The sequence below is a fragment of the Mixophyes fleayi genome, chromosome 5 (assembly GCF_038048845.1).
Source record: "Mixophyes fleayi isolate aMixFle1 chromosome 5, aMixFle1.hap1, whole genome shotgun sequence".
NCBI lineage: Eukaryota > Metazoa > Chordata > Amphibia > Anura > Limnodynastidae > Mixophyes > Mixophyes fleayi.
The window spans coordinates 26,210,048-26,223,441 of NC_134406.1; the positions used below are offsets into that span (position 1 = coordinate 26,210,048).

A 13,394-nucleotide genomic window follows, 5' to 3' on the forward strand; every position below is an offset into this window, starting at 1 on the left:
AAAACCACTATGCACTTGAACATAGGCTTTAGCAGATGACGTAGAAAGATTACTATCATCATGAATGGTGCCAGCAGCTGCTTGGTGCTTCTGGTCTTCTGTGGACTGATGTGAATCCATATCGATGGCACAGAGCAATGTGACTGGAGAGTGACAAGAACACTGCTACCCCTGTTACTAGAATGTGATTGGTTGCTGTAGGCAACATCCCCACTTTTCAAACCCACAGTTTAGTAAATATACCCCCTGGTCTCTAGTGAAGGCATACCAAGTATGGATAGATGGATAGATATGGAAAATGCATTGGTTCCATATAACGAGCTGTTCTGTTTCATTTGGCCACCCAGACACTTCCACACTTTCCACATGATGTTAAATAAGAATAGGTAAGAATAGAAAGGGTTTAAATTAACTAGGTTCCAATCCTTAATTGAATTCCTGACCATAACCATTACAATTTCATTAAAAATGTGTGATATGGTTTAAAAATTGAAACCCATTCCTGAGGGACCTAAAAACTACTGTGGGGAAGAGATCATTATTACATTGGGCATAGGAATAACCTAAACTATTCTCAGCAAATGTAATTTAGCCCAAAATTATAACTCATGCATGCTCTTCTCTAACTGGTCCTTTTAGCAGGTTAAATTGTGTTAGAGAGGGATTGACTGTCTCCTTTCTGTGTATAGTGGGAGCCATGCGAGCCAGTCTATGTTTAGGGATACCAGGTGCAAAGCTAACTAGTGGCTACTAGTTGTTTTTATATTGTAAAACTTTATTTTTACAACACAAATATTTCTTCTAGATTAAATGTAACAAATAATATTTAATGACATACACTCTTTTCTGTTTCACACACAATTACAAATAACTTTGGCCAATGTCTCTGACAAACCAGACATCTGATTGCTGACGGTCATGTGACAGGGTTGGTGGTTGCGGAACTCATTTAGCTCACACACAGATTACCTCAGGATTTTCTCCCTGTTTCGCCATGTGGTTTAGTGAAAAACAGAAATGAAAACAAAGCTACAGACATCTTCCTTTATTGTCTTGACTTAATGTTCATTAGTGTTGTAATCTCTGTTCTAGTCATGTGTGGATTTCTCATCTTTATGCAACATACAATGTATATGTGTGCGTGCGTGTGCCCATAGGGGCTATTTTGAAGCCTTGTGCGCTAGATATCCCAAACAACTACTATTGATCAACTCTTATCTCATCCCCCTACAAAGGTTACTTGTTTGCCCCCCAACAGTGTTTTGTTTCCAAACATAAAAATGCTTACTAGCGTTTAGAATCATGGAACACATGTAGGAGTGTAGAAAAATAATGCAGTTAGTGAGGTAACTGGAGTGAACCGTGTGGCACTAGAGGACTTAAAAACTATCAAGAAGAAGAGATTATTATTACATCGGGCATAGTGATAACCTAAACTTTTCTGACTCCCATGTTCCTGTGTATCGAGCTGACATAGGGGTGCTGTGGCCAGGAAAAAAAAAACCCATACCAATCCGGAGGCGCCTGAGACCCAGCATCCTCCTCCCTCCTCACTGAATGTCGGGCGTGACGTCATCACGTCCGACATATTCAGTGAGCAGCGGCAGGAGAGAGGAGGATGCTGGGTCCCGGGCGCTGCTGGCCTTGTAAGAAGACAGAAGAGAAGACAGAAGGAATAGAAGACAGAAGGCCAAGTATGGTAAGTAAAGAAATGGAGGGAAAATGGTCATAAGAAACAGCAATGGAGGAGCAAAAGAATGAATGAGAGGCGCAGAGTGAGGATGAGAGGCAGAGTGAGGATGAGAGGCAGAGTGAGGATGAGAGGCAGAGTGAGGATGAGAGGCAGAGTGAGGATGAACGGGCACAGAGTGAGGATTAAGTGGCACAGAGTATGAGGATGAAGGGGCACAGAGTGAGGATGAAGGGACACAGAGTGCGAGGATGAAGGGGCGCACAGAATGTGAGGATGAAGGGGCGCACAGTGTGTGAGGATGAAGGGGGGCACAGTGTGTGAGGATGAAGGGGCAGTGTGAGGATGAAGGGGCGCACAGAATGTGAGGATGAAGGGGGGCACAGTGTGAGGATGAAGGGGCAGTGTGAGGATGAAGGGGCACAGTATGTGAGGATGAAGGGGCACACAGTGTGAGGATGAACAGTGTAAAGGTGAAGGGGCACAGTGCGATGATATTTGTACATGTTGTTGTTTTATTTAGTTTGATCTTATTCCTCTTAATATTAGCTGTAAATTATTCTTTGACAGAAATTTAATTGAAAAAAATATATTAAAATATTCTTTTCCCTTGAATTTATGTGTATTATTTTTGCAAGCAACTTACTAAGTATTTCTGTCCTGACCTAAATATGTATTACCTTATTTTGACCCAACTACTTATAAAACAAGACTGCTCAGTAATTATTTTGGAGGGATGCCTTGAAGAAATTATAGAGACCCTAAGGGTGCCGCAAACTGAAAAAGTTTGGAAACCACTGGTCTAGACCATGTCAAACTGGCTGACCATTTAACATATAAGACTTCCTGGCTGTAGTTTTCAATAGGGAAAAGCCCTATTTTGGACCCACATTCTTCTGTCTCTCTTTGTCTCCAATCTGTCCCACGTTTGAGTCCAATGTAAACATCATTGTGGATAAAATTTTCTATTGGTTTCCTAAAGTGTCTGTTTGGCTTTTATACAGTACGTACAATTACATCCACCATCTTAGTATGCTTATTGTTATGTTTTTGTGCTGTGTTTGTCATCCAAAATGCTAGTAAGAAACATTTTGGGAAGTCTTTTACCATAAACTGTTTATTCAAAAGAGGGAGATTAGGAAAAGGGAGCAATGATCAACACATACACTAATGACTCAAAAGCTTGTGACATTTTTGTTAGCGGTGGTAATGGTTAATCCGATGCTTTTAATAACGACACTGAGTATAAAGACATATATAATCCGATTGCCTTAAAAGCGACCTGTTTGAAATGCTGACTTACATGAATAGAGACACAGAACATCTCAACAGAGAGACATTCAGCTTTGTGAATTTAAAGCGGCAAGCTTAACCCTAACCCTAAAATAAACTGTCAAGTTGTGGGGTCCTGCCTTTGCTGCTTTAAATTCACAAAGCTGAATGTCTCTTGTTTTGTGTTGTGATAGCAGTCTGCAAGGCAGTGTTTTCGGAGATGTTCTGTGTCTCTATTAATGTAAATCAGCATTCATCATCATCATCAACATTTATTTATATAGCGCCAGCAAATTCCGTAGCGCTTTACAATTGGGAACAAACATTGATAAGACAATACTGGGTAATACATACAGACAGAGAGGTAAGAGAACCCTGCTCGCAAGCTTACAATCTATACAATCTATAGGATTCAGGCAGGTCGCTTTTATGGATTATACATGTCTATATACTCAGTGTCGTTATTAAAAGCATCGCAGTAATATACCCCACCCTTTGGAAGTGTGAAGGTGAACAACACAACACAAGAATAGCAATTGCAAATACTCCAAAAATATTTTTCCTGTCTGGAGAGACTAATAAATTGTTTTAAATTATGATCATCTATAACATTATTAATAGTCAGTCAAGACTCAGTAGTCTTTATAGTTTTTTTCTTGTGGCCCGTGAAAAAATCAGGACAAACTTCCCCATCCTTGCTTCAATAAATTCAAGTGGGAGAAAACACCCTACACTACAGAAAGCATTAAGAAGTCTAGAAAGAGGGGCTTATAATACACAGATGTCCCCATCCTGCCCATATTATTTTTACACATCTTATGAATTTCATTCAAGAGTGTCCACATTTGCTGTTAGTTCACTTTTCACAGAATTGTGTTAGCTGCGGAGAACTCGCAGGTCGCGGTCCTTGGGCCTGTCACTAGATGTAACACTGAGGTAGCAAAGATTTGAGGAGATAGAGGTAGAGCCAAGACAAGACAATGAATCGGGAACAGGTACAAGGGGCTAGCAGCGTGGTACAATTCAGGAGACAATAGTGAAGTCAAGCGAGCCAAGAACTGGTACACAGGAGGTCAGCGAAGTACAATATCAGGATCCAACAGGAGAGTCAGACACAGTCAGGAACTGGTACACAGACTTTCAGCTTAAATGATAGAAACCAAAGGGGAGATCACAGGGAAGTGTAAGGGTCCAGGCACAATACACAGGAACATGGGAGTCAGAAAAGTGAGGGAACTTGTTGCTCCGACACTGCTGTCAGAGTGAGTTCAAATACTGCAGCATATTTGAATTGCCCGTCGTCTGATTGTGGTCATGTGATTTGCCGATACAGGGAAGTGACGGGAATCCACACTGACAGCTGGGCGGACAACGCTGGAGCGAGAAAAGGTAAGGTAAGTGATAGTGACCCCTTCTGATCATAGACAGGCTACCTTTGGTCCTCTGGCCAAAGGCTGGGGTAGCTTAGAAAGTCCGGGATATAGTGCCCCAATAGTGTGCATGTCGGAAATCACTTATCATCATTATTGGCATTATTAACTGTTATGTAAAGGAAAGGTCCAACATTCTGCAGTATTCGACTCCCTGTAAACCGCCAACCTTGCTCACCGTGAGCATATTTACCCTGAGGAAATAAGTATTCACATAATCAATTAAATCTCATGCTGCACTCTATAGAACATCACTTTTGTCATTATGACACATTTTGCCCATAGAACTGGCCCTCCTATGAGCCCTAACTTCAAAATTCTACCCTCAAAAATCAGCAATAGTCATCCGTCCTCTGATCATAGGGTTTAATGTCTGGACAAGTATCCAGTTCATGTGGGTCCGAGCTGTATTGTGACCAGCGAGTAGTAGACCCCTCTCTTCTGCAGCAGTTCTTGGTGTGTGCCCTGTTCTACGACTTTTCCATTCTGGATCACAGCTATTTTATTTGCATTTTGTATGGTTGACAGCCGGTGAGCAATCACAATACATGTGCGACCTTCTCTTGCTTTGTCCAGAGCTTCTTGTACAACCTGTAGGACAGAGAGAAACACTTATAACTGCTTACTCTGGTGCAGAGACACATACAAAATGTAACAAACATTTTGTTTATTGGGTATGACAGACCTCAGACATAACCAGTAGACAGCTCCTTGCAGGCAGATTGGGGGATGGCGGAGGCCATTCACCACTCAGAGTAGTGGGAGGTCACCACACACTCTAATTAGTAAATGGTTGCAACTAATGAGTGCAGGAAGTTGCGTAACCTCTTCTCCAGCAAGCCAGTGCTCAGAGAGGGAGCACAGTAGAGGTAGTTTATTTGGGTTACCACAGAGGTCTTGACTCTGCATTTTATCTCCACATAAAAGGAGGGCAAGTTGGGTTGCACTACAAAGCCATCAGACACCCTGTTCATGCATTATGATATTAGCAGATTATAAGTAGGGTACATACCACATCATAAAATCACCAGAGATCTGGAGTCTGTATAGTAAAGACAATGGGGAAGTGGGGGCTGTGTTATTATGTTACCAGACATTTGTAGTCTGTTTAGTAAAGCCACAACAGGTCTGGGGTCTGTACAGTAAAGCCTCTATAGGTCTGTATCACTGTCATCTGCAAATATGTGTTTGTGAATTAACTTATTGTAATAACTTGATATGGCTCAGAGGAGCTCTGTGTACAGTCAGGAGTTAAAACCTTGAAAATGAATCTAAATAAAAGTGTCCCTTTGATCATGTTAAACTCCTCTGTTCTCCCTAGGAGGTGTTTTTAGATTTAGAGAGCCCAGACCCATGATTAGAGACAAACATCCTGTATCAATTTATGGCACGGGTTGCAAAAGCTGAAGCCTTTGAAATATCTCTTTAAGGACAGTGATCTGCAACAAATATCTGGGATGTCTCAGACATCTTGACTGCTGAGCTAGGCAGCTGGGATAAGTGTCAATGACAAACTAGTGAAATAAGGACACAGGAAACGGTCATAGCATCTTTTCTCAAATATCATAATTATAGGAGGCATGTGTGGTATGCAGATGAAGGGAAACTTATGACCTGTTGTGTGGAGGTAAAATCATATTTGTAGGTCCTTCTGGTGTAAAGCTAGGCCCGTATAAAGAAAACCTGACTTGAAAGATGTTTTGAGCAGGAGTCATAAATACCTAATTTGCATTTACACAGACTTTCTAGTTCTGACATCATAGGAAATGGGGCTATGGGCATCCTGCAGTAGGGTTAAAATGTGCTGTATTTGAGTTGTTCACTTTTGGGAGTCAATTTTCATATTGAGGCTTGTCCCTTTATTCTGCTTCTCCCAGCAAAACGGAAAGTTGACCATTTGTAAATTTATAATTTCTGTGTTTTTCCTTTTTATTTTACAAGGAACCATGACATTATCTCTGTATGTCAGTTGTTAACTGTTTTATCTAAGCATTGTGGATTTATTTTCCATATTAAGTTACACTTAATAAGTTCAGGTCTGTGTTCTTACGAATTGAGATGTCAGAAAGCTTGGATTTTAATAACGCTACGTAGTAGAAACAGTGGAGATCATTTTGGTTTATAGCTCTGAGGACAGGAAATGGTGATAGATGAGTCTTTTAAGAGACCGAAGGCTTCCTGAGTAAGATTGTCAGCTCTTCACAAACAAACTTGGTGATGGCATAATTGGTAAGGAAAAGTTAGTGTGTGGCATAGGTCATCATTATAAAAGCAATCAGATATGGGGTGGGGGGGTGCTGCATTTTAAAGATGTCTTTAAAACAGAGTTGGCACTGAAGTGTCATGCATTGTGTTTTGACTAGGTCACGAGAATAATCTCTGTGCTGTATATAAGTCACTATAATGCTCAGTGTATTGTATAGAGGTCACTAGAATGCCCTCTTTATTTTATATTTGTCACTAGATTTCTCTCTGTATAGTATATTGGTCATAAGAATGGTAGTTGTATTGTATAGAGGTCACTAGAAAACTCTATATAGAATGCTCTCGTATTGTATAGAGGTCACTAGAATGATTTTTGTATTTTATTGTGGGCGTTCAAATGCTCTCTGCATGGTATATTAGTCACTGTAATGCTCTCTGTATTGTACAGATGTCCATAGATTGCTCTCTGTATTGTACAAAGTTCCCTAAAATGTTGTCTGTATTAGAATGTAATCTTTATTGTATAGCTATTAATAGAATGCTCTCTGCACAATATAGAAGTCATTAGAATGCTCTGTTTATTGCATATATGTCAATAGAATGATGCCTGTATTGTATATAAGTACTAGAATACTCTCTGTATTGAATAGTGTTTAGATGGGGCTGGCAGGTGTTGTATTTGCTGATAGCTTTTTAGCATAACAATGTTTCATATATTTCAATGGCTATATATAACCATACCCACATTAGACAAACCATGCCTGCTCAGTTTTTGTCATGCCCATTTTTACGTTGCGGAAACCTGGTAGAATGCCAGGGTCACTTGCTTACATTTTTCCCTCAGGACTATTAGCTGTGCCCACATTGGAATGTAATTAATGATCCTTGAAAGTTGTGGTAAAGTTGGGATTATCTGCTGTAGCAAGTACTTGTGTGCCATGAACATTTTTTTATATTATGTTTCAGCATGACATACAAAAATTGAACAACTTCAATTTACCTTTTCACTCTCTGTATCCAGAGCAGACGTGGCTTCATCCAGAAGCAGGATTTTGGGTTGACGGACAAGAGCTCGCGCTATGGCGATCCGCTGCTTCTGACCCCCGGAGAGTTGGGTGCCCTTGTCTCCAACACGGGTATTGTATCCCTATCAAGAGAGATTTAGTGACTTTTAGCTAGAGATTGTAAATCTGTACAGTTATGAATACACTGTTATAATGTAACACAGTTCTGTTACATGAGATCACCATGAGCAATAGAATAACATCCCCTGCTAGTTAATGGGATTCTCCCTATAAATCTAAAAATGAACATTGCGACCTTCCCCACATATCGATCTGTAGCCGAGTGGGGGGCTAAGTTCTGCTGCTTCACTTTGGTTTTATATTTCCACTGTACTATAATTTATATTGTGCATAACATTTAATAAAAGTACTCATTGTAGTTTATTACAAAATGCATCCATTGGGTTTGTGGTGTTCTTATGATGGGCTTTCTCTTTAGTAACTTACTGTCTACAGAGATTTATCCCCCTCAGCCTTAGAAAGTAACATCTGCTACTCGTTATAGTAAGAAATGTCATAACAAATCAGTTTCATAACAACGCAAGGATGCAACGTATTTGACTTATTAGTATTTAACTTATTAGTACAGTAATTCTTCTAGAATGTAAGCAGTACAATATATTTTTCATTTCAGGAATGTCCTTTTTACGGTAGACAGAGGTAACCTGCGTCTCTCCAGCTGCTGTGCAAATTATATGTCAGTTATGCCGTGGCTTCATCAGGCTGGCAGGGCATGCTGGAATTTGTAGTTCCACAACAGATAGAGAGTCACAGGTTGGCTAAATCTGCTTTGAGGCTTAGAATGTTTTTTTAATACTGTGATTACCACTTACAGGATTGTATGTTCCACCAACACAATAACACAGTACTGAGACAGAGCAGAGACTTACATCTGGGAGTGATTCAATGAAGCTCTGGATATTGGCTTCCTTGGCTGCTCTTTCAATCTCTTCTTGAGACACCTTCCTGCTGTTATCCCCATATGCGATGTTCTCCGCTATGCTGCAGTCAAACAACATGGGCTCCTGGGACACAATACCCATCTGTGCTCGGAGCCACTGGATGTTCACACTCTTCAAATCATAGCCGTCTACACTCTAGAAGAAAGACACATTGAGGATAAACATAGGAATCATTACTGGTGCTGGAAGGAGTGAATTACTGAGGGATTGCATAGGTCCCACACATTGGGCCCCTGCGGTTATGAAAGTTGGGGGTAGGGTTTCGATCTCTCAAATTAAAAGAAAAAATGTTTTCTTTAAACTGGCCGTCATGATGTCCATATCAGATCAGAACAATGACAATTGTAAAAATAAATCAATGCAAATGCTCTGTAATAATGATGCCAACATTTTTATCCAGTTTTGTGCTGTCCTGTGGTTCTAAAACAACATTAAATTCATCAGATTTCTTGAAGCACTGAGGGCTAACAGTGGTAGCGCCTCCCAGCTCCTGCTGTAGTGAAGGCGGTAAGGATGTGTGAGGTCAGACTATCTTGGCAAACTGAGCGTCAGCTAAAATCTCCAGCTCCCACAGGTTACAAACAAGATTAACATTTCCTTACTTTGATACTACAAGGCAAGTTATCACGTATAAATAGTGTCTAGTTATCACGTATAAATAGTGTCTAGTTATCACGTATAAATAAGAAGGAAACACACTTCAGGAAATTAAGTAATTGGTGTATTGTACTCCTGAGTATGGCTTTAGAATACACCGCAGCAGGGTATGAGATTGATAAGTACAGGTGGGGAGTTGGACCAAAATATGCTCACGAGGCCCAGTAGCGTCTAGATACCCCCATTGTCGACATACAACTGAATCTGCGATACTTAGTATTCATTATAAATAATGACATTAATATTTACCACTTGTCCATCATGTGGGTCGTAGAATCTCTCCAGTATTTGGACAGTGGTACTTTTCCCGCACCCGCTGCTGCCCACTAGCGCCAGGGTTTCACCTTTCCCCACACTGATGTCCAGTCCCTGAAGCACCGGCACATCCGGTCGGGTTGGATAATTGAACTGGACACTCCGGAACATGACATTCCCGTCGCACTGTGACTGCAGTGAATAAAACCAGTTAGTGCAAGTTAGAATTTTACACCTCTTCAAAATGGACTTACACTCAATTAATGGAAAATTTCACCACACCTTCGATCATCTCTACCCACTGAATGGATTACACACTGTACTGTTCTATTACTTGCCTTTTGAAAGAATCCATGATTAAAAAGGAAAGTGTAATTTATTAGGACTTTGGGGTTTATTTACTAAACTGTGGGATTGAAAAAGTGGAGATGTTGCCTATAGCAACCAATCAGATTTTGGCTGTCATTTTGTAGAATGTTCTAAATAAATGATAACTAGAATCTAATTGGTTGCTATAGGCAACATCTCCACTTTTTCAAACCCACAGTTTAGTAAATCTAACCCCTTGACTTGGTGGCGCTATGTTAAACAGAACAAGTGAACTCTCACTTTTTAAACTAAGTCTGTTCAATCTGTCTCGTCCCTCTACCATGAAGGGGATTTCCACTGGTACTTGGGATGACATGTATGGCACACAGGGGACCCATGATAACTTAAATAAATGGCTTATTAATTAATTTACAGTAATTTGTATTAGAATTGGGTAAAGCAATCTCAATTCAGTGCACAAATTCACCTACTGATACACCTTTGCATGCAGAAACCTACAAGAGAGGCACTGCCAGGATGCATTACAGCACTTGTAGATTCTTAACAAAACTCCATTATGATGAGGCATTATTTTATTATTTATTAATCTGTTAGCAAAACCACAACTATAAAAACAGAGCATGTTTGTAGCATGGGGTCATTATAAGTCATAATAAATTAAGAAAGTTAAGAAAGAAAACCTGTACTAATAAAATCTAATTGTAAGTGATCAGAGGCTGCACTGTGATTTGAGATGAGGAGGTGCTTGTCCTTTCCTTATAGGCAACTAAGTATGTTTCAAAATAATATAATATAAAAAAGCTGGTTTACAGCACCCAACCTAGAGGACTAGACATGCCTATCTTTTGCATCCAATGCATTATGGGGATTACTTTTAAAAAAAACTAATAATAAAAAAATTTAAAATTATTTAGTAAATATCTACTTACAGGCTTGTCCCCAGCAGTGCTGTAACTGTCTATAAGAGGCTCCTTCTCCAGCAGACAGAATATATGAGCCGCTGACATCTTTGCTTTCGCGTAGTCTGGAGCGAAGGAACTGGTCTGACCCAAAGCCATTGCCCCGAATACAATGGCTGAGAACACCCTGCGGAGGTAATACAATTGCTTAGAAGTTAACAAATGTCGGCTGTCACATGAGTTATCTTACTACTGAACCTCAGCACATTACATGTAGGTGAAACACAGCAGTAGGAACAGCGTCATTAGCTGAACTAGAGAGTAGCGACTGAGAATACTGACATTAGTATAGGCCAGAAAAAGATGTTGGCGCATATGTTTTAAAACTGTGAGGTGGGATCTTGAATAAGTGAGGGGGTGTTTAGTTCACAGGTATGTTTATTAACCTACAGGCAATGTGTTTTTAAATGATTTGCCCATTTAATTCTAGCAAAAAATCAATTAAGGGTTAACTCCAGCTAAAATTACATTTTTACAGAACATCACTCTTCTGTCTAACTAACAAGATCTTGATGGTCAATGCAGAAACCCCCTGGGCTCCAGGGAACTTGCCCCATCTCAAGCTGTACCTCTTATTATTACAGCATTCCGGGAAAAGGTGAGGTTCAAATCAGTTCCTGTGTCGCAACATTGTAGGATTATTAACTGTCCCGACTGTCACTGCTGGCACAGGAAGTGTTGAAGTGACGGGTTGGCTGGCATTGCACTCTTTTGTTTATGCCACTCAGCATAGGGGACTGTGGTAAAAGTACATTTTAGCTGGAGTTACCTTTCAACGACATATCACTAACTAACGTCTCATCCGGCAGTCACAGGATATATCCCTTACTGTATTCACTGCTTACTATCTTCTCTCTGTCACTAGTGTGGTTTGTGGTTTGTACCCATTGGAGGAGAGTTACAGTGAGGTAACTAATAGTTTAAAATTATACTTATGTTAAGTAGTTAATTACTCTTTATAGCTATAGCAAAGTGGACATTAAATTGTGAGACAAATACTGCAGTCATTTTCGCAATATCTTTATTTCTTTCATAGTCCGATGCACTGGGAAAGAAAGACAAATGTAACTGTCTTCATATGAATGGTTCCTAGAAGGGGTTAAATGACATTGAGAATGTGTCCTAGCAGGAAGAGCGTAACAATCACACATACTTACAGGAATACATTCTCCATCGTCATGTGTCCATTTGCTACCAGCCACGCACCGAAGCGGAAGCAGCCAGCATAGGCGAAGAACATGATGGCTTGAGACAGCCCAAAAGTTGCTCCATGTATGTGCGCCTTTTTAATGGAATTCCTATAGAAAAACATACATTATTTAGTTGCTCTCTGTGCAATACAGTACGGTGTTGTTTAGCAAAAGATAATTTCTGTGTGGCAATAATTTTATTGAGGTGTCTCTTAGCAGGTAACACACATCCACAGCTACACACAGACACACAAGCACAGTTAATATGGTTTCTTACTGGTAGGGTCCCACCAATTTTTCTTCATACATGGCCTCAAACTTATGCTCTCGTGTCAAAGAAACAACAGTCCGGATGTTCTCAACAGCATCAGTGGCGATCTGTAAGGGGGAAAAAACAACACAATTAAGAGTCAAATATATAATAGGTGCAGTATAAAAGAAAATACAAGTTTTCCCGTTACTTATCAGTACACACAGCATTATTCAATAGTAAAATCAAAAACAATATATTTATGTTTAAAAATATTTGCATTTTGCTCAAAATATTACACTACCGTGCCTTTCCAATCAGCAAGCAATGCTATGTAACCTTAGAACATTATGAGGGAAACATTTTTCCAACTGATGGTTATTTTTCTTTTTCTAATAAACCTCCCCAAAAAATAAAAACATAACTCGTTTTTCCCAGAAAACCTTTTACTGTGCATAATTGTATTTACTTATAAAATTAGATGGTCCATAGTGCTTGTCTTGTAAAGGTAAAATTAAATACTTGACATAGATGCTAATGGAACACTGCCGCCACGGGCAGATTATCTATAATATAAAAGCCTAGCGGCGTGTGTTAGTCTGTGTGTGGGAAAAAAAAAACAAGCTGCAACACCACCTGCTGGGCGGAGTTATACACTGACCTACTAAATTCTTAGCATTATCTAATATATAAAAGTAAAAGCCTAGCGGCATGTAGTGTGTGTGTGGAAAAAACTATTTTCTCAGAAAGGGCTCATCCAATTGACCTGAAATTCGGTATACTGACATTATTTGACAAACAAATTAGAATAGTGAAGTCAGTTAACTTCCATCATCCCCCTTCCCCATCATGGGAGGGGTAGTAAAGGCTAAATTTACGAGTTGAGGGGTCAAACTCATTTTCGTGAGGTAATTTTACCTCATGAACACACATTAAAAAGGGCGCTTGCGTCGGGAAGTAACGCTCTTCTTCCCCTGAGGAGGCCTGGGCTAGGCCCAAATGCATGACAAGAACCTTTTTAAAACCTTAAGTAGTTTGATTTGACTAGAATGCATGAGTATCATGCACGGGTTAACTTGTCATAAACAATGGGCAAATAGTAACAACTGTCTGATTGGCTGCTGTATGTT

At 39.9% G+C, this 13,394-nt stretch overlaps 1 protein-coding gene across 5 annotated transcripts in view; it reads right to left on the reverse strand.

Moving 5' to 3' along the window:
• Window positions 1-2,166: 2,166 nt before the first annotated feature.
• ABCB1 (ATP binding cassette subfamily B member 1) overlaps window positions 2,167-13,394 on the reverse strand; it is a 195,477-nt gene continuing 184,249 nt past the window's right edge. For 3 of the 5 annotated variants that reach the window (XM_075211878.1, XM_075211879.1, XM_075211876.1), the window contains exons 22-28: window positions 12,292-12,392; window positions 11,982-12,122; window positions 10,795-10,951; window positions 9,530-9,727; window positions 8,552-8,758; window positions 7,598-7,744; window positions 2,187-4,983 (exon numbers count right to left, since the gene is read on the reverse strand). In XM_075211878.1, the coding sequence (XP_075067979.1) occupies window positions 4,783-4,983; window positions 7,598-7,744; window positions 8,552-8,758; window positions 9,530-9,727; window positions 10,795-10,951; window positions 11,982-12,122; window positions 12,292-12,392 (1,152 nt within the window). In that variant the 3' untranslated portion in view covers window positions 2,187-4,782. Of the gene's footprint in view, window positions 4,984-7,597; window positions 7,745-8,551; window positions 8,759-9,529; window positions 9,728-10,794; window positions 10,952-11,981; window positions 12,123-12,291; window positions 12,393-13,394 lie in introns of all 5 variants that reach the window. The other 2 variants (XM_075211875.1, XM_075211880.1) reach the window with 2 other exon arrangements.